Below are 22174 nucleotides of genomic sequence, written 5' to 3'. Positions count from 1 at the left end.
ACTGGGTTGTTCATTTAACCCAAGTTAGTGATTGAAAATAACTATATTTTTGGGTTACATTAATAATAATAAATCATAAATAATAATAATCGTGTAACACCATACATTTAATGCATTTATTTATATTTGTGAACAAATCCAACATTGCATTTATTGCAAAACAAAATTTAACAATACGAATCAGATATAGCATGAGTGAATCAATGTTGAAATATGGTTAGGCAGTGTTATTGATTCCATGTTGAAACCTAACATTTACATTGCACAGAAAGCATGTGTTTTACATTTGATTCTCAACCATAACTGACACTTACAGTATATGATTCATGTTGAACATACTGTAACACATTAGAAGTCCATTATGAAGTGTTTTTCACCAATGAGTTTCTGCTAATATAGGTCTACATCTTAAGACAATTAACAAATGCAGCATCAATACTGTACTGAATGAAGAAACTTGTAAACAGATACACGACTACATCATGCAGTTGGTTGACGATTGATTAGCTTGTTCAAAATTACCTCACATTACCATATTTCCCAAATACAAAAACAAAAACAACTAAACTTAAAAATGACTCTGGCCTCTCAGAAAACAGGTACAGTGATTAACTGTCAACTCTAATCTAGACAAGTGGTTCTTCACTTGTGGGCACCACCGTAAAGCTTTTCACCCACGGCACCCCTGAATTATTATATATTTTTATATTTTCCTATATACAGGTTTAATGTTTGTTTTTAGTTCAATGTTTGTTTTAAAAACGCCATTGACAATGAAGGAAAATTTACGTCATATTGTCCCTCATGTCATATTGTCTCTTTATTGTTAATGGCATTTAATGTTTGTGTTGGCACCATTACATCACCTAATCAACATGAGTTAGACTTTAATATTTTAGCGCCCCTCACTTCACACGGGTGTGATTTTTTAGAACATTATGTCACATTGTGCTACATATGCAAATATTTCCCCCTAAGATACAATATGTCACAGAGGAATATCAATTCCCATTAGAACAGACTGAAAATAATGTTATACTCGACAGACGATTAACGACTTCAATGGGACTTTATGGGGCGAATGTTCACCGGAGATGGCCGATCAACAAGCCCACAGGGTGCAACAACATGACGCCATGTGGGCTTGTAGATCTGTCATTTTGGGGAAAAAAATATGTTTTACTAAACATAGAGGGTCTAAGTGCTTTAACTGATATTAAGTAACCTGAGTCACAGTTGAACTGGAATCACAGCACCCACTTTGGGAAACCTCAGGCAGGCTCTAGACACAGGTAGAGAGCCTGCAAATACCGGTATACAGTGACCCACAAGGTGTGTAAGAAGAACCATTGTTGCACCAAACACTGCAACAAGAACAGCCTGAAGCTTCAAGTCTTACAGTATCATCCATGAAGCTGTACACATTTGACTCCTTTTGACTGTAAGAACAACACTACAACAGTCCATTGAACAGTATTGTCCATGAGGCTGTAAACCTTGTACTGTATGCACAAGGAAAACACATTAGTGTGGGGGGTACCCAAAGTTTGACTTGTGTTTGTTTCACTTGCGTTCCTTGGGATTCCTCGCTCGCACTGTGGAGCATAACTCAGCCACTTCTTTACACTTTCACTGAAGTCCTTGTGGGCCAGCTTGAAGTCAAACTGCAGAGTAGCTGAAAGACAAAATCACAAGAATAGGAGTGAGGAAGAGTGTCTTGTCTGTGTGTCCCATACATTTCACCATTTCTTCTTATATTTAGTTAAAATCTTTAAGTTAGAAATGAAAATACCCTGCAAATGACTCATGACACTATGTCCAATAAACCTGCCTTTCAAAAGCTGCCTGGTGTCATCACCGTGCATCTGTTTGGTTCCATCTGTAAAACACAAACATTCATGCAATTTAGTCACTGCACACATTTTGAAAGGTAATTAGGTGTGTGTGTGTGTGTGTGTGTGTGTGTGTGTGTGTGTGTGTGTGTGTGTGTGTGTGTGTGTGTGTGTGTGTGTGTGTGTGTGTGTGTGTGTGTGTGTGTGTGTGTGTGTGACAATGGATTCAACACAGATGTTTTAAACTTGCCAGAATTTTATGTTATGTGACTGACTGTTTGATAACTCACCATTATGAAATTGCTCAGGTGGTGATTTCCAGTAGTTGACCAGTAACCATTTCTACAAAGTGGAAATGTAAAACAATTTGGGAGTCAAGTTAGGAGAAATTGTTTACAGAGTGCTCTATCTAAAAGCATGACAACTACACATCCTATTATTGTGACAATGTGACATACCATTCCTTGCCAGTTGTGAAGCCTTTGATGTGTTGTAGTGATCTGGAGTTGATCTTGCTGTTACAACTGAAATGCATACACATTGTACAATTTACTATTTAGGCTTTTAGTAGACACTCTTAATCCAGAGCGACCTACATTAAGCAAGAACAAAAAGCATGGCAATACATCATATACATACAAAGTAGTTATCATTAAGCACGTAAGCTAAGCACGTAAGTGGAATATCTATGTAATGGAACTATGCATGTATACATTATAGTACTATGTCTGCATAAAAATGCTATAAGTCTACATAAGATGCTATCTAAGTCTACATAAAAATGTCGGGGCTAGGGCAAGTGCTACGGGCCATGATGGAGTCTGAAGAGGTGGGTTTTCAGACTACGGCGGAAGGTTGGGAGTGAGGCTGCAGTTCTGATTGTAATGGGAAGTCCATAGTTTTGGAGCCAGTAGGGAGAAGAGTTTGGGACGTGTGGAGCGTTGTCCCTGCATTTTTAGTGAAGGTACTTCCAGCTTCCCTGCGTTGGCTGATCCGAGTGCGCGGGAGGGTTTAGGGTTCAATCAGACTTGCAAGATATGGGGGAGCCATACCTTTTGTTGCTTTGAATGCCAGCATCAGAGTTTTGTATTCTGTGCGGGCAGCGACTGGGAGCCAATGGAGGGAGCGGAGAAGGGGGAGACAGAGTGGGAAGCAGCCTGGGCAGCATGTAGTGCTTCTGTGACTGCGAGGAGTGCAGTTTCTGTGGAGTGGGCCTTTTTGTTCTGTGAGAGATGGAGAGAGAGCTGGTTAGAGACAACACGTTCAAGAGTTGGAGTGATACCAGTCTGTAGTTCTTGACATCTGAGGGGTCAAGAGTTGGTTTCTTGAGGAGTGGCGTTACCCTGGCTGACTTGAAGGCAGAAGGGACCCAGCCTGAGGTTACTGAGGTGTTGATGATGGAGATGGGGAGGAGATCAGGTGCGATAGTCTGGAAGATTGGAGATGGGACAGGGTTGAGAGGACAGGTGGTAGATCTAGTGGATGTGACCTCATCTGGGGATAGAGGAGAGAAGGAGGACATGCATGGTATGTAATTTAGATAACATGTCTTCTGTTGCATGCATGATGCCAGCTAACTCATCAAAAGAAGAAACACATCTGATATGGGTTCACTCACTGTTATTTGTATCAGAAGTCCTCTAAATAGTAGCCTGTAGCTGCCAGGGTGAGATTGAACAACTGCAAATTGTGTTGATTTTGAGTTGATGTTTAAACATTGTAACATACCATTTATTGCATGCTTTAGGGACCACACAGCTTGCTGGATGTGGGCATCTCTCGAGACTTTTTGCATCTTTTTTACAACCTAATTTAGTTGACATGTATTTATTTTGGGCTAAACCTATAGCTAACGACAAACAATGCACAAGTCCAGTGCTGAAATCCAAATTAAAACTCAATGTTGAGTTCCTATACAAAATAAATGCATTGCGTCAATACCTAAAATTATCTTATTGTTTTTTTTTTTCCGTAAATTAATGCACTACTTGATCATACTACAGCGTCACAAAAAAGCAGATCTACAAGCTTGAAACACGACATGAAGCGTCGCGTTTCGATCTTGTCGATCTGCTACTTTTGATGCTTTTGAATTTAAATCCTGAAAAAAAAAGTTGTGTTCACCCGACAGAGATGATAGGCCTACTAGTAGCCTACAATGTACAGATGATCTGATTATATATTCATTGCAATCCATCCAAAATGCATTATGTTTTGTTTAGTTCAAAAGTCAAAACGTACCAACCTGAAATAGTAGAGACTCACTGTTGGTCTGTCTCCGAGTCTCTCTGAGTGGTGACTTAGGAGAAGAGAGATACATGGTTAGGTGTATTTTTAATACCAACTTAAAACTTTATAACATGGTTGAATTAGAACTAACCAAGTACCTCATTGTACAGCGAGTGAAACCACTTCCACTTCCACCACATGGCTCTGGTCAAAGGGGGCTTCATAAATGACACTGATGGTAGTTTTAGGATTTTTATATGAAGATGCTGGCAGTAGAATTCAACATACATGGTATCTGAAATAACAAATAATAAACAGTGAGTGAGAAATAAAACCATGAGCTAATAATATCCTATGCAAGCTAGAATAAAATGCAGCACATAGCATATTATCAGGTTGACATGCTCATAGATAGCTTCATTCTTAACATGGCTCACAGTTAGCTTCCCTGCTAGCTTAGCCACTGACCTTAGGCATAGTAGCCTAAATAGTCACAAAAAACGAATTTTTGTAACCACACACAGATCAATTCTGACTCATTGAACTGTTACTACATGAGCCAATGTTACTGTAGAGAAATAAAGAACTCACTTCTTGATGTTGGTTCATAGCATTAGCTGCATCTGCATGTAAACACAACAGGGGTACTCTTTACTAGGAGTGTCCAAACAGGAGCCTAAAGTAAAGTGCATCTTTATGATAGCATGATGCTGGCAGTAGAATTCAACAGGTATCTGAAATAACAAATAATAAACATGAGTACAGAAATAAAACCATGAGCTAATAATATCCCATGCAAGCTAGAATAAAATGCAGTACATAGCATATCAGGTTAACATGCTCATAGTTAGCTTCATTCTTAACATAGCAGGCTCACAGTTAGCTTCCCTGCTAGCTTAGCCACTGACCTTAGGCATAGCAAATAGTCACAAAAAACGAACTTTTGTAACCACACACAGATCAATTCTGACTCATTGAACTGTTACTACATGAGCCAATGTTACTGTAGAGAAATAAATAACTCACTTCTTGATGTTGGTTAGCTGCATCTGCATGTAAACACAACAGGGGTACTCTTCTCAGTTCTCTCTCAAGGGAGAAAGGATTGAGAAAGTGTGTTTGAATTGTTTTGAACCAATCAGGGGAAATGGGTGGAGTCAACGACTCAGTAAAGCAACCTCTGGGTTAAAACCCAGGCGTTAACCCAGGCAGTAGGTGTTCAACCAGAAATAACCCATTTGGCTGAGTAGCATGAACAGCCCACCAGTGTGTTTACAGTAACCAAATAACCCAGAATGATGGCTATAAACTTTTTGGACTGCTCTCCTCTCCTTTTCTCTCCTCTCCTCTCCAGAGGAGTTTTGTGAAGACACAAAACAGACCTTTAAAACATGTTTTTTAATGTTATTCTTCGGACACTAGACGTATTTTTCATATTTAGAGCATGCCGAATCCAATGGCGTCGGTCTGGACTTTCCACGACGTTTGTAAAGGTCAAAGTTCAGCCAAAAGACTGCAACAGTGACCTTTGGTGCCAAATTCCTTAGAAAATGGGGTGAAGGATATTTAAAAAAATATGTAACAACCTCCAATAACCATATTAAGGACATGCCGAATTCATTGGCGGCGGTCTCGAATTTCCACAACTTTTGCAAAGGTCAAAGGTCAGCCAAAAGACTGCCACGGTGACCTTTGGGCCAGATTAGAGGTTCCAAAGGTCGCAGAAAAAAAACGAGACTATCACGACGATCGGCTCGTCGCCGTGATCGCAGAGATATAAGGCTCATCTTGAACAGACTTACGATCATCGACGTAGAACGCGCAAATGTCAAACCTTTGCTTCACTACGGTGCTTCACTACGGCACAACGGTAAGGCCTTCAGGTCTGATTTTCGGATATGTTATAGAGCTTGCAGAGACGCACGCGTGGATCTATAGAACGTCCTCTGGCGACCTTTCTAGGAGGCGGGGTCTCGTTTCACTTTTTTCAGTCAGGATGCTGTTAAAGTCTATGGGTCTATGAGGTGTCTGATGCACAAAGCCAAAGTGAAGGACGTTTTGTACGACTGTCGGAGGCGTAGATCGAAGACATCAAACCGTTCGTCTGGGCGAGCTCTCCGACATATCCGAACGTCGGACCGTAATGTTTTATCGTTGGCGCGTTGTCGCACGTCAAAGTCGGCAAATTGTAGGCCTTCGTTCAGGGCTACCGCCGCGACCGTATGTCCGTTTGGCCCGAAACTTATACGTCTGCGATCGGGGCCGCGACCCGGTCGCAGTGATGGTCTCGGATTTGTTCTGCGACTTTCGCGTCAAAGTCGCAAATTTCGAGGCATTCGTGCAGGGCTACCGCCGCGACCGTATGTGCGTTTCGCCCAAAACCTATACGGCTGCGATCAGGACCGCGACCTGGTCGCGGTGATGGTCTCGGATTATTTCTGCGACTTTCGCGACTTTTCTCGTTAACTTAGGCCTCTTGCTAACTTAAGCCCATCCTCCTCTTGCAAACTTAAGCCACGCCTCCTTTTTTGTGGGAGTGGTTTATGTAAATTGGGGGTGCGGTTTATGGGGGTGTTTCTGATGCTAATTAGGGGCGTGTGTTAATTAGATAAAAATAAGTTCTGCGACTTTGACGCGAAAGTCGCAGAACAAATCCGAGACCATCACTGCTACCGGGTCGCGGCCCCGATCGCAGCCGTATAAGTTTCGGGCAAAACGGACATACGGTCGCGGCGGTAGCCCCATTAAGGCATTTGGCCCAAAGGTCACCGTGGCAGTCTTTTGGCTGACCTTTGACCTTTGCAAACGTCGTGGAAATTCGAGACTGGCGCCATTGGATGCGGCATGTCCTGAATATGAAAAATATGTCTAGTGTTCGAAGGAATAACATTAAAAAACATGTTTTAAAGGTCTGTTTGAAGACACAAAACTCCTCTGGAGAGGAGAGGAGAGAAGAGGAGAGGAGAGGAGAGCTGTCCAACAATTTTATAGCCCGTTTAAAAAAGTACAATACACAACATAGAAGTGTTATCAAATGATTTACAATAATGATACCGTCAAAAATGTAGCTTGTGTCCATACAAAATATAACATATTAAGTTCAAATAACTTTCTGCCATGAGCGGGATTTGAACCGGCTGCCAGATGCAGCAACAACTCCAGGGGCAAGAGCACAGACCACTAGACTACCAAGGCAATAATTTGTCTTAGAGATGTGTACTACTGGACACTGATACTATGCAAAGAGACCAGAAAAAAAAAAAGGAAGAAAGAAAGAGAACCAATATATATCAAACAGTAGTATTCACACAGTACACACACACACACGCACCGGACACGCACGCACGCACGCACACACACACACACACACACACACACACACACACACACACACACACGCACACACATCTGGGCCCATATACAATGGGAGACATTTATAGTAATTCCTGTGCATTCGATGGGTGGATTCATACTACATCGGACAAATGTGTTTTTCTGTTCAGGCTGTTAATTTGTTTCCTTTTGTACACAATTAATCAATTGATATATTTATTAACAGTTTGCAGAATTACAGTACATTTCGAGTATACAATTCAATCAATCAAAACATTCAATAGACAAATATATAGCTATCCAAAACATCATAATAAGTAGAAAACGAAAATAAATATAATTTAGAGAATTGATAAATGTGATAAAATATAGTTTACATTACATACCTTGTTTTCAAAAATGGTTCCACAGTGATTCAGAAGCAGGAAAATCAATAAAGCCAACCTCTGGGTTAAAATAACCCAGGCAGGTGTTAATGCGCTTTGACCCAGGGGTAACCCAGGGTGCTGGGTAGCCAGAACAACCCATCAGTGTGTTTACAGTAACCAAATAAACCAGAATAATGGCTGAACGAAAATAACCCAGCAATGTGTTCATGAAAATAACCCAAGACTTTTAAGAGTGTATATAATGAAACTATACATATATACTACTATGCTATACATATGTACTATGGCGTGCTATGACTATATACAATGCAATTATAGTGCTGTCTACATAACATGCTATAAGTCTGTATCAAATGCTTCAATCAATCAAGCATCATCATCATCTCGTTTACATACACATCCCAAAATAATATAATTCTCTGCAACATACACAATAAATAATAATTCAAACTTTAGCCATTCAGTCTCAGTGGCAGGCTGAACTGCCACACCTTGCACCTTCTTTTAGAGCCTTTGAGGTATTTTAAAAGTCTTAAAAGTCCTTAAATTGTCACTTCACTGTCATCTGGGGTCCTCCCCCCCCACCCCCAATTCATGTGGGGACCCACAGGTTGAGAACGACCGGTATATGAAGACTCAACTGTGCATTACATGGGGGGCACACACACACACACACACACACACACACACACACACACACACACACACACACACACACACACACACACACACACACACACACACACACACACACACACTTGTTTGTGTGTCTTTGAACGCCTAGTTTCTCAGATTGTCGAACGTCAGCAGCCCCTTATGGCCCATACTACGCCAGCTATGGGCTATTATTATATGTAGCTCTAGGAGAGATATTGATTGATTGATTGATTGATTGCAGAAAGCTGTATTAACAGATTGGAGAATGACAATGGATCTCCAAGTTTGATTATCACACACACACAGAAACTGTTGTTCTTTTTGTTTGTTTTTGCGGCTCTGAGGCACAGAGCAGTGGAGTTAAGTGTTTCTACTGACAGTGGAGTTAAGTGTTTCTACTGACAGTTTGAGTTCAGAGGTTCTTTCAGAACCTTATGCTTTAAGTAGCATGTGACATGTCAAACTAGGGGGTTTTCATGATTCTGAATCCAGTCCAAGCATTAGTTTTACACTAAATACACTCATTAATAATGTGAAATAAACTCCTCCTTGGGCTAAAAAACATTCAATCCATTTAGTTACAAGTACACTAGATCAGCTGTGCGCTAGAGCCCCCTGGTGGGCTGACGGGGTATTGCACCTGGGCCTTTGGAATACCTGTTCATTAACTCATGGCAAGAACATTCAATCAACTGCTAATCTAATATTATAATTCATCTAATATTATAGTGAATCTAATATTATAGTGAATTTAATATAATGAATCTAATATTATAATGAATCTAATATAATTAACATCCATGTGTTTTACTCACTTTTAAGAAGTCACTGAATATTCATCTTCACTACGACGAAAATATAAACTGATATTTTCTCGCAACACAAATTGGGGGTCCTTGGCTCTCAGGGGCCCTTGGCTCTCAGGGGCCCTTGGCTCTCAGGGGCCCAGGGGCCCTTGGCTCTCAGGCGCCCAGGGGCCCTTGGCTCTCAGGGGCCCAGGGGCCCTTGGCTCTCAGGGGCCCTGGGCTCTCAGGGGCCAGTGGGGCTGGGGGCCGCAGGGGCCTCATGAAGGTTAATCCGTCCCTGTCCGACCCTTAGGTCCCGACCCAGAGTTTGCGAACCAGTGGTCTCCAATATCAAAAATCACACCCATGTGAAGTGAGGGGCGCTCTTATGATCTCACAACAGAATGTTTGTTTAAGCAACGGGTGCTAATAAAACAATAAGCCACGAGAGGTCTCAGGTTACCGGGTGGGGGCGTAGGCAGACCCCACGCGCAGCGGAGGGTCTTCTACCCCCCAGCCAGTGTAAAATACCCGGTAAGCTGGGGAGGGTCTTCTACCCCCCAGCCAGTGTAAAATACCCGCTAAGCTGGGGAGGGTCTGCTACCCCCCAGCCAGTGTAAAATACCCGCTAAGCTGGGGAGGGTCTTCTACCCCCCAGCCAGTGTAAAATACCCGATAAGCTGGGGCCAGCGGAGGGTTTGCTACCCCCCAGCCAGTGTAAAATACCCGCTAAGCTGGGGCCTCGAGTGGCTTATTGCTTTTCTAAAACGGTTACAAACATATAGCAATATTAACCTAATAAAACTATTACATTCACAAAAGTATAGCTACGCTTTGCGCCACCAGTATTGGGACTAACCGTTTTAGAATGTGTGTTTTAGTCCTCAGAACAAACATTGTATTTCTCTTTATCGTCTATGAGGCCTTTTCTGAAACAAGCCCTGTTGAAAGACAAACATTACAGCTGTATATAGACGGTATGTAGATATGCATATAGTGAGTGGCAATTTAATGTTTAATTAAAAGTCGTTTAGTGCAATCAAATATTTATCGGTTTGGATGGATGGGCTGTCAATCAAATAGGAGTTATCGGTTTGGAAGGATGGGCTGTCAATCAAATAGGAGTTATCGGTTTGGATGGATGGATGGATGGATGGGCTGTCGAGGCCAGAAAGTAGTTTGTTGTCACTCAGTAGGCGTTCCTGCGTAACCTCCGGGTATGATGATGATGTCATACCCTCCATCTCTATAATCACGCTAGCCCCTCAAAAATCACACCCATGTGAAGTGAGGGGCGCTCTTATCATGCTATGATTAGATGATGTAATAATGGTGATGTACAAACAAACTGTGTCAAAACAAACATTACATTATCTTTATTGTTAATGGCATTTAATGTCTGTGTGTTTAGGGACAAGATACCTTCAAACATCAATTTGAAGCTATGATTCAACAGGGAAGTGAAATTAAAGTCGTCTTTGTTAGTTTGCTTCCCTTTTTATGGGGAAGGAGGAGAGAGGGGGGGGGGGAGAGAGAGAGAGACGAAACAATATTAAAAATAATGACCAGAATGTAACCTGTTAGTTAGTAAGACTCTTTCACACACCTACATTTAATTAGGTCAAACTATTACAAACTTCACATCTCAACTAACTCTAAACTGACTCTAAATATTATGGATATGTACACTGTCCCAACCCTGTTATAATTTAATTCATGAATCATAAATAATGATCATATTTAGATAACTAAGACTCTTTCACACACCTACATTTAATTAGGTCAAACTATTACAAACTTCACATCTCAACTAACTCTAAACCGACAGCAAATAAAATATTATGGATATGTACACTGTCCCAACCCTGTTATAATTCAATTCATAAATCATAAATAATGATCATATTTTGATAACTGATTGGTTGAATACTTTATTAGGCAACATAAATGCAAACAGCACAATGTACAGTCAGGCATTTTTGTCCAAAAAAGGATCTCACCGAAGAAAGACCTTGTGGCCTTGTTTCCATTCGGGTCTTATCCACTCACACATGACATGAATAATAAGTTAACACAGTAACAGTAAGTGATATAACAATAATAATTTAAAGCAACATATACATTTCCTCTAAACATGAAATATACAGTATTCACAGGTTGGGGCCGAAGGTTAATCGGAAGGGGATTATTATTGGCACAAAGCGGCTGATGCGATCACCTCCTCTCCCTTTGACTTGCTGACAGGTGAATGTTTAAGGGGGAGGGAGGAACGCACCTGAAAACGAGGAAGAGATGCAAAACATAATGAGAGATGATACTTCACTCTACCTCGCTGTAACACCACGGATCGCATCGCACTAGAGTCTGACTGTACACTTTATCACCTAATTGTTACTTTAGAATCTGAGCATTACTTTAGAATCTAAGTATCACTTTTTTATAATCTATAAAGTCGTATAGTGTAGAGATGTCTGTGTCTTTCATTGAGATGGAGGAGATGAGTGAAGAAATCTACGATGATATAGACGCCGCTCCATCTCAGACAGGTGAAGAGACTGACTACGATGATATAGACGCCACTCCATCTCAGACAGGTGAAGAGACTGACTACGTTAATATAGACACCCCTCCATCTCAGCAGCAGCAGCAGCCGGACCAGATACTGCAGCCTGGTAAGATGCTATTAAAATAATAAATATACATACTGTAATCTGGTAAAATATGTTATTAAAATACTGTAATCTGGTAAAATATGTTATTAAAATACTGTAATCTGGTAAAACGTGGTAGGGATTATAGGAATGTCCCCGATCACGTTTTCTTTGCTCCCATTCCGGTCATTTGATTTTGAGCATCCTGTGGATACAGATTTTTCCCGATCCGATATTTATATTTTTATTTTATGCCGACATAATTAGTTACAAGTTCAATTTCCCAAATCACTGCAGACGATATCCATTCTGATATCATATGATATGGATCTGATATTGATCCTGGATGTCCTGATCACGTTGTTTGATCTGATATTGATCCTGGATGTCCCGATCACGTTGTTTGATCTGATATTGATCCTGGATGTCCTGATCACGTTGTTTGATCTGATATTGATCCTGGATGTCCTGATCACGTTGTTTGATCTGATATTGATCCTGGATGTCCTGATCACGTTGTTTGATCTGATATTGATCCTGGATGTCCTGATCACGTTGTTTGATCTGATATTGATCCTGGATGTCCTGATCACGTTGTTTGATCTGATATTGATCCTGGATGTCCTGATCACGTTGTTTGATCTGATATTGATCCTGGATGTCCTGATCACGTTGTTTGATCTGATATTGATCCTGGATGTCCTGATCACATTGTTTGATCTGATATTGATCCTGGATGTCCTGATCACGTTGTTTGATCTGATATTGATCCTGGATGTCCTGATCACGTTGTTTGATCTGATATTGATCCTGGATGTCCCGATCACGTTGTTTGATCTGATATTGATCCTGGATGTCCCGATCACGTTGTTTGATCTGATATTGATACTGGATGTCCTGATCACGTTGTTTGATCTGATATTGATCCTGGATGTCCCGATCACGTTGTTTGATCTGATATTGATACTGGATGTCCTGATCACGTTGTTTGATCCGATATTGATCCTGGATGTCCTGATCACGTTGTTTGATCTGATATTGGTCCTGGATGTCCCGATCATGTTGTTTGATCTGATATTGGTCCTGGATGTCCTGATCACGTTGTTTGATCTGATATTGGTCCTGGATGTCCCGATCATGTTGTTTGATCTGATATTGATACTGGATGTCCCGATCATGTTGTTTGATCTGATATTGATACTGGATGTCCCGATTACGTTGTTTGATCTGATATTGATCCTGGATGTCCCGATCATGTTGTTTGATCAGAATGTTTGTTCGTTCATTCTGTATCAGCAGGTAGACTATTGCAAGGCCCCATTGCAATACCCTCACAGCCCACCAGAGGGCACAGCTGATCTATTGGCACAGCGAATGGGTTCAGTCAATACAAAAACTGCTAGGAGAATTGTTTACATCAGGGTCCTCCATGTTCAATTAATCACACAATGTAAAGACGTAAACATGAATCTATAAGTCATATTATCTCCATTTTCAATGAATAACACAATGTAAAGACGTAAACATGAATCTATAAGCCATATTATCTCCATTTTCAATGAATAACACAATGTAAAGACGTAAACATGAATCTATAAGCCATATTATCTCCAAAACTGGTGGGTCAAACAATATGTCAATTTGAAGCTATGATTCCCTGCTTTCACATGACATGAAAAAATCAATATAACAAATATCCAATGGCAGTGACCTTCACGTGTGACAACAGGGAAGTGAAATGAAAGTCGTCTTTGTTTGCTTCCCTTTTTATGGGGAAGGAGGAGAGAGAGAGGGGGGGGGGGGGGGGTCGAAACAATATTAAAAATAATGATAGGCATGCAGGAAGCATGAGTTCAAGTCAGTTGCTCTCCCCTTGTCCCCCATATATGGGGACTAGGTTGGTCTCCCCTTGTCCCCCATATATGGGGACGTGGTTGGTGGAGGGTGTGTAGAGCCCAGGATCACATTAGATGATTGACACAGGGGTGAAAATGGGTTACAAAATCGTGGGATAAAAAATATATTAAAAAGAATAATAATAATGATATGGACCTGAAGTATGTAAAATCTACATGTCCAGATGTATGCAGATTATATGCTCTTGTACTTGCCCATGGTAAAAGCTATGCAGATGTGTCAATCATTCTACCCGTAGCCCTGACAAGCATTCAAGACTGGCTTATAGATTAATTCAATCTGAAAAAATGGTTGCTTGAAAACCAAAGCTGCAACCATTCATGATTATTTTAGGTGTATTTATTTTGTATGCTGTGATTATTAGAGTAAACCTACCCTAATAATAGTTTAATCTTTTCTTATTTCTTATTCTTACTAGTCTTATTACGTTTGAAATGTACTAGGTATTTGTATGCTATGTCCTGTATGTCAGTCCTGTTTGTATTGTTTGATGTTTGATGTCTGGGGACTGCAGATGGAAATGAGCAAGTTTAGCTAAATCTGGTATATTTACACTGCATTTTTAATGTAATGTTCATCAATATACACTGTCCCAAACGAATGAAGTAAACTCCTCCCACTCAGTCACCTCAGGCAGGCAGGCAGGCAGGCACACACACACACACACACACACACACACACACACACACACACACACACACACACACACACACACACACACACACACACACACACACACACACACACACACACACACACACACACACACACACACACACACCTGACTGCTACACTGTGCTGGTAAGCCTGGTAAGATGTTATTAAAATATACATACTGTAATCTGGTCAAATATGTTATTAAAATACTGTAATCTGGTAAAACGTGGTAGGGATTATAGGAATGTCCCCGATCACCTTTTCTTTGCTCCCATTCCGGTCATTTGATTTTGAGCATCCTGTGGATACAGATTTTTCCCGATCCGATATTTATATTTTTATTTTATGCCAACATAATTAGTTACAAGTTCAATTTCCCAAATCACTGCAGACGATATCCAGTCTGATATCATATGATATGGATCTGATATTGGTCCTGGATGTCCTGATCACGTTGTTTGATCTGATATTGATCCTGGATGTCCTGATCACGTTGTTTGATCTGATATTGATCCTGGATGTCCTGATCACGTTGTTTGATCTGATATTGATCCTGGATGTCCTGATCACGTTGTTTGATCTGATATTGATCCTGGATGTCCTGATCATGTTGTTTAATCTGATATTGGTCCTGGATGTCCTGATCACGTTGTTTGATCTGATATTGATCCTGGATGTCCTGATCACGTTGTTTGATCTGATATTGGTCCTGGATGTCCTGATCACGTTGTTTGATCTGATATTGGTCCTGGATGTCCTGATCACGTTGTTTGATCTGATATTGATCCTGGATGTCCTGATCACGTTGTTTGATCTGATATTGATCCTGGATGTCCTGATCACGTTGTTTGATCTGATATTGGTCCTGGATGTCCCGATCACGTTGTTTGATCTGATATTGATCCTGGATGTCCTGATCACGTTGTTTGATCTGATATTGGTCCTGGATGTCCCGATCACGTTGTTTGATCTGATATTGATCCTGGATGTCCCAATCACGTTGTTTGATCTGATATTGATCCTGGATGTCCTGATCACGATGTTTGATATGATATTGATCCTGGATGTCCTGATCACGTTGTTTGATCTGATATTGATCCTGGATGTCCTGATCACGTTGTTTGATCTGATATTGGTCCTGGATGTCCTGATCACGTTGTTTGATCTGATATTGATCCTGGATGTCCTGATCACGTTGTTTGATCTGATATTGATCCTGGATGTCCCGATCACGTTGTTTGATCTGATATTGATCCTGGATGTCCTGATCACATTGTTTGATCTGATATTGATCCTGGATGTCCCGATCACATTGTTTGATCTGATATTGATCCTGGATGTCCTGATCACGTTGTTTGATCTGATATTGGTCCTGGATGTCCTGATCACGTTGTTTGATCTGATATTGGTCCTGGATGTCCTGATCACGTTGTTTGATCTGATATTGGTCCTGGATGTCCTGATCACGTTGTTTGATCTGATATTGATCCTGGATGTCCTGATCACGTTGTTTGATCTGATATTGATCCTGGATGTCTCGATCACGTTGTTTGATCTGATATTGGTCCTGGATGTCCTGATCACGTTGTTTGATCTGATATTGATCCTGGATGTCCCGATCACGTTGTTTGATCTGATATTGATCCTGGATGTCCTGATCACGTTGTTTGATCTGATATTGATCCTGGATGTCCTGATCACGTTGTTTGATCTGATATTGGTCCTGGATGTCCCGATTACGTTGTTTGATCTGATTGTTTGATCTGATAAAAAATTTAAAAGACGTCCATAAGCATTAATGTCTAAAACGAATGCATTGAATGTCTAATGTCTAAAACTAATGGCTACTAAGTGGCCATTAGTAAAAGTCTGAAGGCTGAGGAATATATCCCACCCTTTTCACATTGGCCTGTTATAGCGCCACCAACAGGTGGATTTTACAAAAGCCACAAATCATCCACTCACTCACAGTTGGAGTTCACCTGGACTAACAAAATGCCTCAAATCATCCACTCACTCACAGTTGGAGTTCACCTGGACTTCAAGAAGGCGTTCGACACCGCCTGTCTCCGGGTCCTCTTATCCAAATGAACACATTTTAATTTCTCTCCAGAAGATAATAGAATGTTTGTTCGTTCATTCTGTATCAGCAGGTAGACTATTGAAGATATAGAATGTTTGTTCGTTCATTCTGTATCAGCAGGTAGACTATTGAAGATATATAATGTTTGTTCGTTCATTCTGTATCAGCAGGTAGACTATTGAAGATATATAATGTTTGTTCGTTCATTCTGTATCAGCAGGTAGACTATTGCAAGGCCCCGTTGCAATACCCTCACAGCCCACCAGAGGGCACAGCTGATCTATTGGCACAGCGAATGGGTTCAGTCAATACAAAAACTGCTAGGAGAATTGTTTACATCAGGGTCCTCCATGTTCAATTAATCACACAATGTAAAGACGTAGACATGAATCTATAAGCCATATTATCTCCATTTTCAATGAATCACACAATGTAAAGACGTAAACATGAATCTATAAGTTGTTTACATCAGGGTCCTCCATTTTCAATGAATCACACAATGTAAAGACGTAGACATGAATCTATGAGCCATATTATATCCAAAACTGGTGGGTCAAACAATATGTCAATTTGAAGCTATGATTCCCTGCTTTCACATGACATGAAAACATTAATATAACAAATATCCAATGGCAGTGACCTTCACGTGTGACAACAGGGAAGTGAAATGAAAGTCGTCTTTGTTAGTTTGCTTCCCTTTTTATGGGGAAGGAGGAGAGAGAGGGAGAGAGTCGAAACAATATTAATAATAATGATATGGACCTGAAGTATGTAATAATCAATAATCAATCATTCTAACCGTAGCCCTGACAAGCATTCAAGACTGGCTTATAGATTAATTCAATCTGGAAAAAGAATGGTTGCTTGAAAACCAAAGCTGCAACCATTCATGATTATTTTAGGTGTATTTCTTTTGTATGCTGTGATTATTAGAGTAAACCTACCCTAATAATAGTTTAATCTTTTCTTATTTCTTTAATATTCTTACTAGTCTTATTACGTTTGAAATGTACTAGGTATTTGTATGCTATGTCCTGTATGTCAGTCCTGTTTGTATTGTTTGATGTTTGATGTCTGGGGACTGCAGATGGAAATGAGCTAAATTAGCTAAATCTGGTATATTTACACTGCATTTTTAATGTAATGTTCATCAATATACACTGTCCCAAACGAATAAAGTAAACTCCTCCCACTCAGTCACCTCAGGCAGGCAGGCAGGCGCACACACACACACACACACACACACACACACACACACACACACACACACACACACACACACACACACACACACACACACACACACACACACACACACACACACACACACACACACACACACACACACAGCTGACTGCTACACTGTGCTTGGTGTTTACAGTGTCTCCAGAGAGGAAGTGCAGCTCCATACTACTTCCTCCGGTCGCTGTGGGTCTGCTAGGTCTGCTCCTATTGGCTGGAATCACAGTTGGAGTTCACTGTGAGTATTCACCAATTATCGCACGCACGCACGCACGCACGCACGCACGCACGCACGCACGCACGCACGCACGCACACACACTCACTGGGTGTAGGCGGTTTTTCCCGACATACTATTGGTCAGACTGTCATTAGACCGACTCACACCCTATTGGTCAGACTGTCATTAGACCGACAACCTACCTCAAACTTAACCTCGCCTCACCAGGCTTTCCACCACCTCGGAGGAAAGCCTGATCTCTGTTTTAAAAGTCCGAATGATCCTGTCGGGAGCGGATGATATCGTTATGTCATGTTGTAGTATTGTTTTGTAGTCATCAGGATGATATTGTTATGTCATGCTGTAGTATTGTTTTGTAGTCATCAGGATGATATTGTTACGTCATGTTGTAGTATTGTTTTGTAGTCATCAGGATGATATCGTTATGTCATGTTGTAGTATTGTTTTGTAGTCATCAGGATGATATCGTTACGTCATGTTGTAGTATTGTTTTGTAGTCATCAGGATGATATCGTTACGTCATGTTGTAGTATTGTTTTGTAGTCATCAGGCTGATATCGTTACATCATGTTGTAGTATTGTTTTGTAGTCGACAGGCAGGAACAACAGGCGGCGGCAACTTTTCCCTCTCAATAAAAGCTCTGGTAGCCTGTAGATTTTATTGAGAAAAATAGGTTTGAGGGAAAAGGCCGCCTGTTGTTCCTGCCTGTCGACTACAAAACAATACTACAACATGACGTAACAATATCATCCTGATGACTACAAAACAATACTACAACATGACGTAACGATATCATCCTGATGACTACAAAACAATACTACAACATGACGTAACAATATCATCCTGATGACTACAAAACAATACTACAACATGCCGTAACAATATCATCCTGATGACTACAAAACAATACTACAACATGACGTAACGATACCATCCGCTCCCGACAGGATCATATAACCTGGCGTGGCGTTGTGGAATCCATGATCTCGACCGCGGTCGAAAAATTATGATGACCTCACACCCTATTGGTCAGACTGTCATTAGATACAACCTACCTCACACCCTATTGGTCAGACTGTCATTAGATACAACCTACCTCACACCCTATTGGTCAGAATTTCATTAGATCCAGCCTAACGTTAACCAACCACGGGCCGGGTCTCCTGGGGCCAAGTTAGGAAGTATTTCCTACATTTCATGTTGATGACTTGGACTATAATTTAGAATGCTTTTTTCTACTAGGATGTCAACTGAGAGAGAACAATGGAACATGCTGTTTGATGTTGGACTTCTACTTGTACAGCTATAGAGGCTGAGATGTTCTTCATGTTTAACCTAACATTTAACTACTGGTACAACTAGAGGCTGACATGTTCTTAATGTTTAACCTAACATTTAACTACTAGTACAACTAGAGGCTGAGATGTTCTTAATGTTTAACCTAACATTTAACTACTAGTACAACTAGAGGCTGACATGTTCTTAATGTTTAACCTAACATTTAACTACTAGTGTTTATCCTAACATTTAACTACTAGTACAACTAGAGGCTGAGATGTTCTTAATGTTTAACCTAACATTTAACTACTAGTACAACTAGAGGCTGACATGTTCTTAATGTTTAACCTAACATTTAACTACTAGTACAACTAGAGGCTGACATGTTCTTAATGTTTAACCTAACATTTAACTACTAGTACAACTAGAGGCTGACATGTTCTTAATGTTTAACCTAACATTTAACTACTAGTGTTTATCCTAACATTTAACTACTAGTACAACTAGAGGCTGAGATGTTCTTAATGTTTAACCTAACATTTAACTACTAGTACAACTAGAGGCTGAGATGTTCTTAATGTTTAACCTAACATTTAACTACTAGTACAACTAGAGGCTGACATGTTCTTAATGTTTAACCTAACATTTAACTACTAGTGTTTATCCTAACATTTAACTACTAGTACAACTAGAGGCTGAGATGTTCTTCATGTTTAACCTAACATTTAACTACTAGTACAACTATAGACTGACATGTTCTTAACATTTTGCAGTGTTAGTCAAGGTGAACAGCTATGACACCAAGATGGAGGAAGGTAAAACAAACACACACACACACACACACACACACACACACACACACACACACACACACACACACACACACACACACACACACACACATTTATGTTAATCATACAAGTTTTAAATATAATCTATTGATGTAATGCTAATTGATTAATTTAAATGTATTCTATTGATGTAATGCTAATGAAATGCATTGTAAATGTAATCTATTGATGTAATGCTATAATTGCATTATTGTAAATGTAATCTATTGATGTAATGCTATAATTACATGATTGTAAATGTCATCTATTGATGTAATGCTAATGAAATGCATTGTAAATGTCATCTATTGATGTAATGCTAATTACATGATTTTAAATGTAATATATTGATGTAATGCTAATGAAATGCATTGTAAATGTAATCTATTGATGTAATGCTAATTACATGATTTTAAATGTAATCTATTGATTAAATTATAATTGTAAATGATGTAATGCTGATGCTGGGACGGTTTCAGCTCTCCTTGCTCAGCTGGCCGCTCTAGAAATGAGGCTCAACGTCACTGAGAGACACAATGCAGGTAGTATAACTTTATAAAGGACATTTCATTACTAATCATTATAACGTCATGTTTAGTAATTAAATGTAGTCTAGTAGCCAGAATGTGAACCTGGACATGTTATAAATGTTGAGTAGGGGTCCCCAGCATGTAGAAACTGATGTTAGAAATGTTGAGTAGGGGTCCCCAGCATGTAGAAACTGATGTTAGAAATGTTGAGTAGGGGTCCCCAGCATGTAGAAACTGATGCTATAAATGTTGAGTAGGGGTCCCCACAGCATGTAGAAACTGATGTTAGAAATGTTGAGTAGGGGTCCCCAGCATGTAGAAACTGATGTTAGAAATGTTGAGTATACTGATGTTATAAATGTTGAGTATGGGTCCCCAGCATGTATAAACTGATGTTATAAATGTTGAGTATGGGTCCCCAGCATGTATAAACTGATGCTCTAAATGTTGAGTAGGGGTCCCCAGCATGTAGAAACTGATGTTAGAAATGTTGAGTATGGGTCCCCAGCATGTATAAACTGATGTTAGAAATGTTGAGTATGGGTCCCCAGCATGTAGAAACTGATGTGATAAATGTTGAGTAGGGGTCCCCAGCATGTAGAAACTGATGTTAGAAATGTTGAGTATGGGTCCCCAGCATGTATAAACTGATGTTAGGAATGTTGAGTATGGGTCCCCAGCATGTAGAAACTGATGTGATAAATGTTGAGTAGGGGTCCCCAGCATGTAGAAACTGATGTTAGAAATGTTGAGTATGGGTCCCCAGCATGTATAAACTGATGTTAGGAATGTTGAGTATGGTTCCCCAGCATGTAGAAACTGATGTTATAAATGTTGAGTAGGGGTCCCCAGCATGTATAAACTGATGCTCTAAATGTTGAGTAGGGGTCCCCAGCATGTAGAAACTGATGTTAGAAATGTTGAGTGGGGGTCCCCAGCATGTATAAACTGATGCTATAAATGTTGAGTATGGTTCCCCAGCATGTAGAAACTGATTTTATAAATGTTGAGTAGGGGTCCCCAGCATGTAGAAACTGATGTTAGAAATGTTGAGTATTGGTCCCCAGCATGTAGACACTGATGTTAGAAATGTTGAGTAGGGGTCCCCAGCATGTAGAAACCGATGTGATAAATGTTGAGTATGGGTCCCCAGCATGTATAAACTGATGTTAGAAATGTTGAGTATGGGTCCCCAGCATGTAGAAACTGATGTTAGGAATGTTGAGTAGGGGTCCCCAGCATGTAGAAACTAATGTTAGAAATGTTGAGTATGGGTCCCCAGCATGTATAAACTGATGTTATAAATGTTGAGTAGGGGTCCCCAGCATGTAGAAACTGATGTGATAAATGTTGAGTATGGGTCCACAGCATGTATAAACTGATGTTATAAATGTTGAGTATGGGTCCCCAGCATGTATAAACTGATGCTCTAAATGTTGAGTAGGGGTCCCCAGCATGTAGAAACTGATGTTAGAAATGATGAGTGGGGGTCCCCAGGGCATGTATAAACTGATGCTAAAA

General features: G+C 40.3%; 1 protein-coding gene and 1 long non-coding RNA gene across 6 annotated transcripts in view; one reads left to right on the top strand and one right to left on the bottom strand.

Moving 5' to 3' along the window:
- Positions 1-22174, top strand: part of LOC310862367 — a 705243-nt gene that overhangs the window by 505600 nt on the left and 177469 nt on the right. The gene's annotated exons all lie outside the window — the stretch shown is intronic.
- On the bottom strand, positions 118-5112 carry LOC310861226 (uncharacterized protein). Of its 5 annotated transcripts, none has more exons than XR_014569476.1 (10): positions 4653-4781; positions 4220-4356; positions 4078-4131; positions 3451-3490; positions 3175-3326; positions 2885-3055; positions 2291-2356; positions 2123-2174; positions 1832-1879; positions 118-1675 (listed from the first exon to the last, which is right to left on the bottom strand). XR_014569476.1 is itself a non-coding variant. In XM_083768584.1 (10 exons), the coding sequence occupies exons 3-6, from the start codon at positions 4349-4351 to the stop codon at positions 2909-2911; spliced, it is 489 nt and encodes a 162-aa protein (XP_083624710.1). In that variant the 5' UTR covers positions 4352-4356; positions 4653-4795; positions 5088-5112; the 3' UTR covers positions 118-1675; positions 1793-1879; positions 2123-2174; positions 2291-2356; positions 2885-2908. The 5 variants fall into 5 exon arrangements, 3 of the variants coding, with proteins under 3 accessions (XP_083624710.1, XP_083624709.1, XP_083624711.1); XM_083768584.1 differs by lacking the exon at positions 3451-3490 and adding an exon at positions 5088-5112 and having other exon boundaries at positions 1793-1879; positions 4074-4131; positions 4653-4795; XM_083768583.1 differs by lacking the exon at positions 3451-3490 and adding an exon at positions 5088-5112 and having other exon boundaries at positions 4074-4131; positions 4653-4795.

This window comes from Protomyctophum parallelum (assembly GCF_964188405.1).
Source record: "Protomyctophum parallelum genome assembly, chromosome: 7".
Lineage (NCBI taxonomy): Eukaryota > Metazoa > Chordata > Actinopteri > Myctophiformes > Myctophidae > Protomyctophum > Protomyctophum parallelum.
The sequence above is the reverse complement of the archived record's forward strand: the minus strand, read 5'-3'. Positions and strand labels throughout refer to the sequence as shown.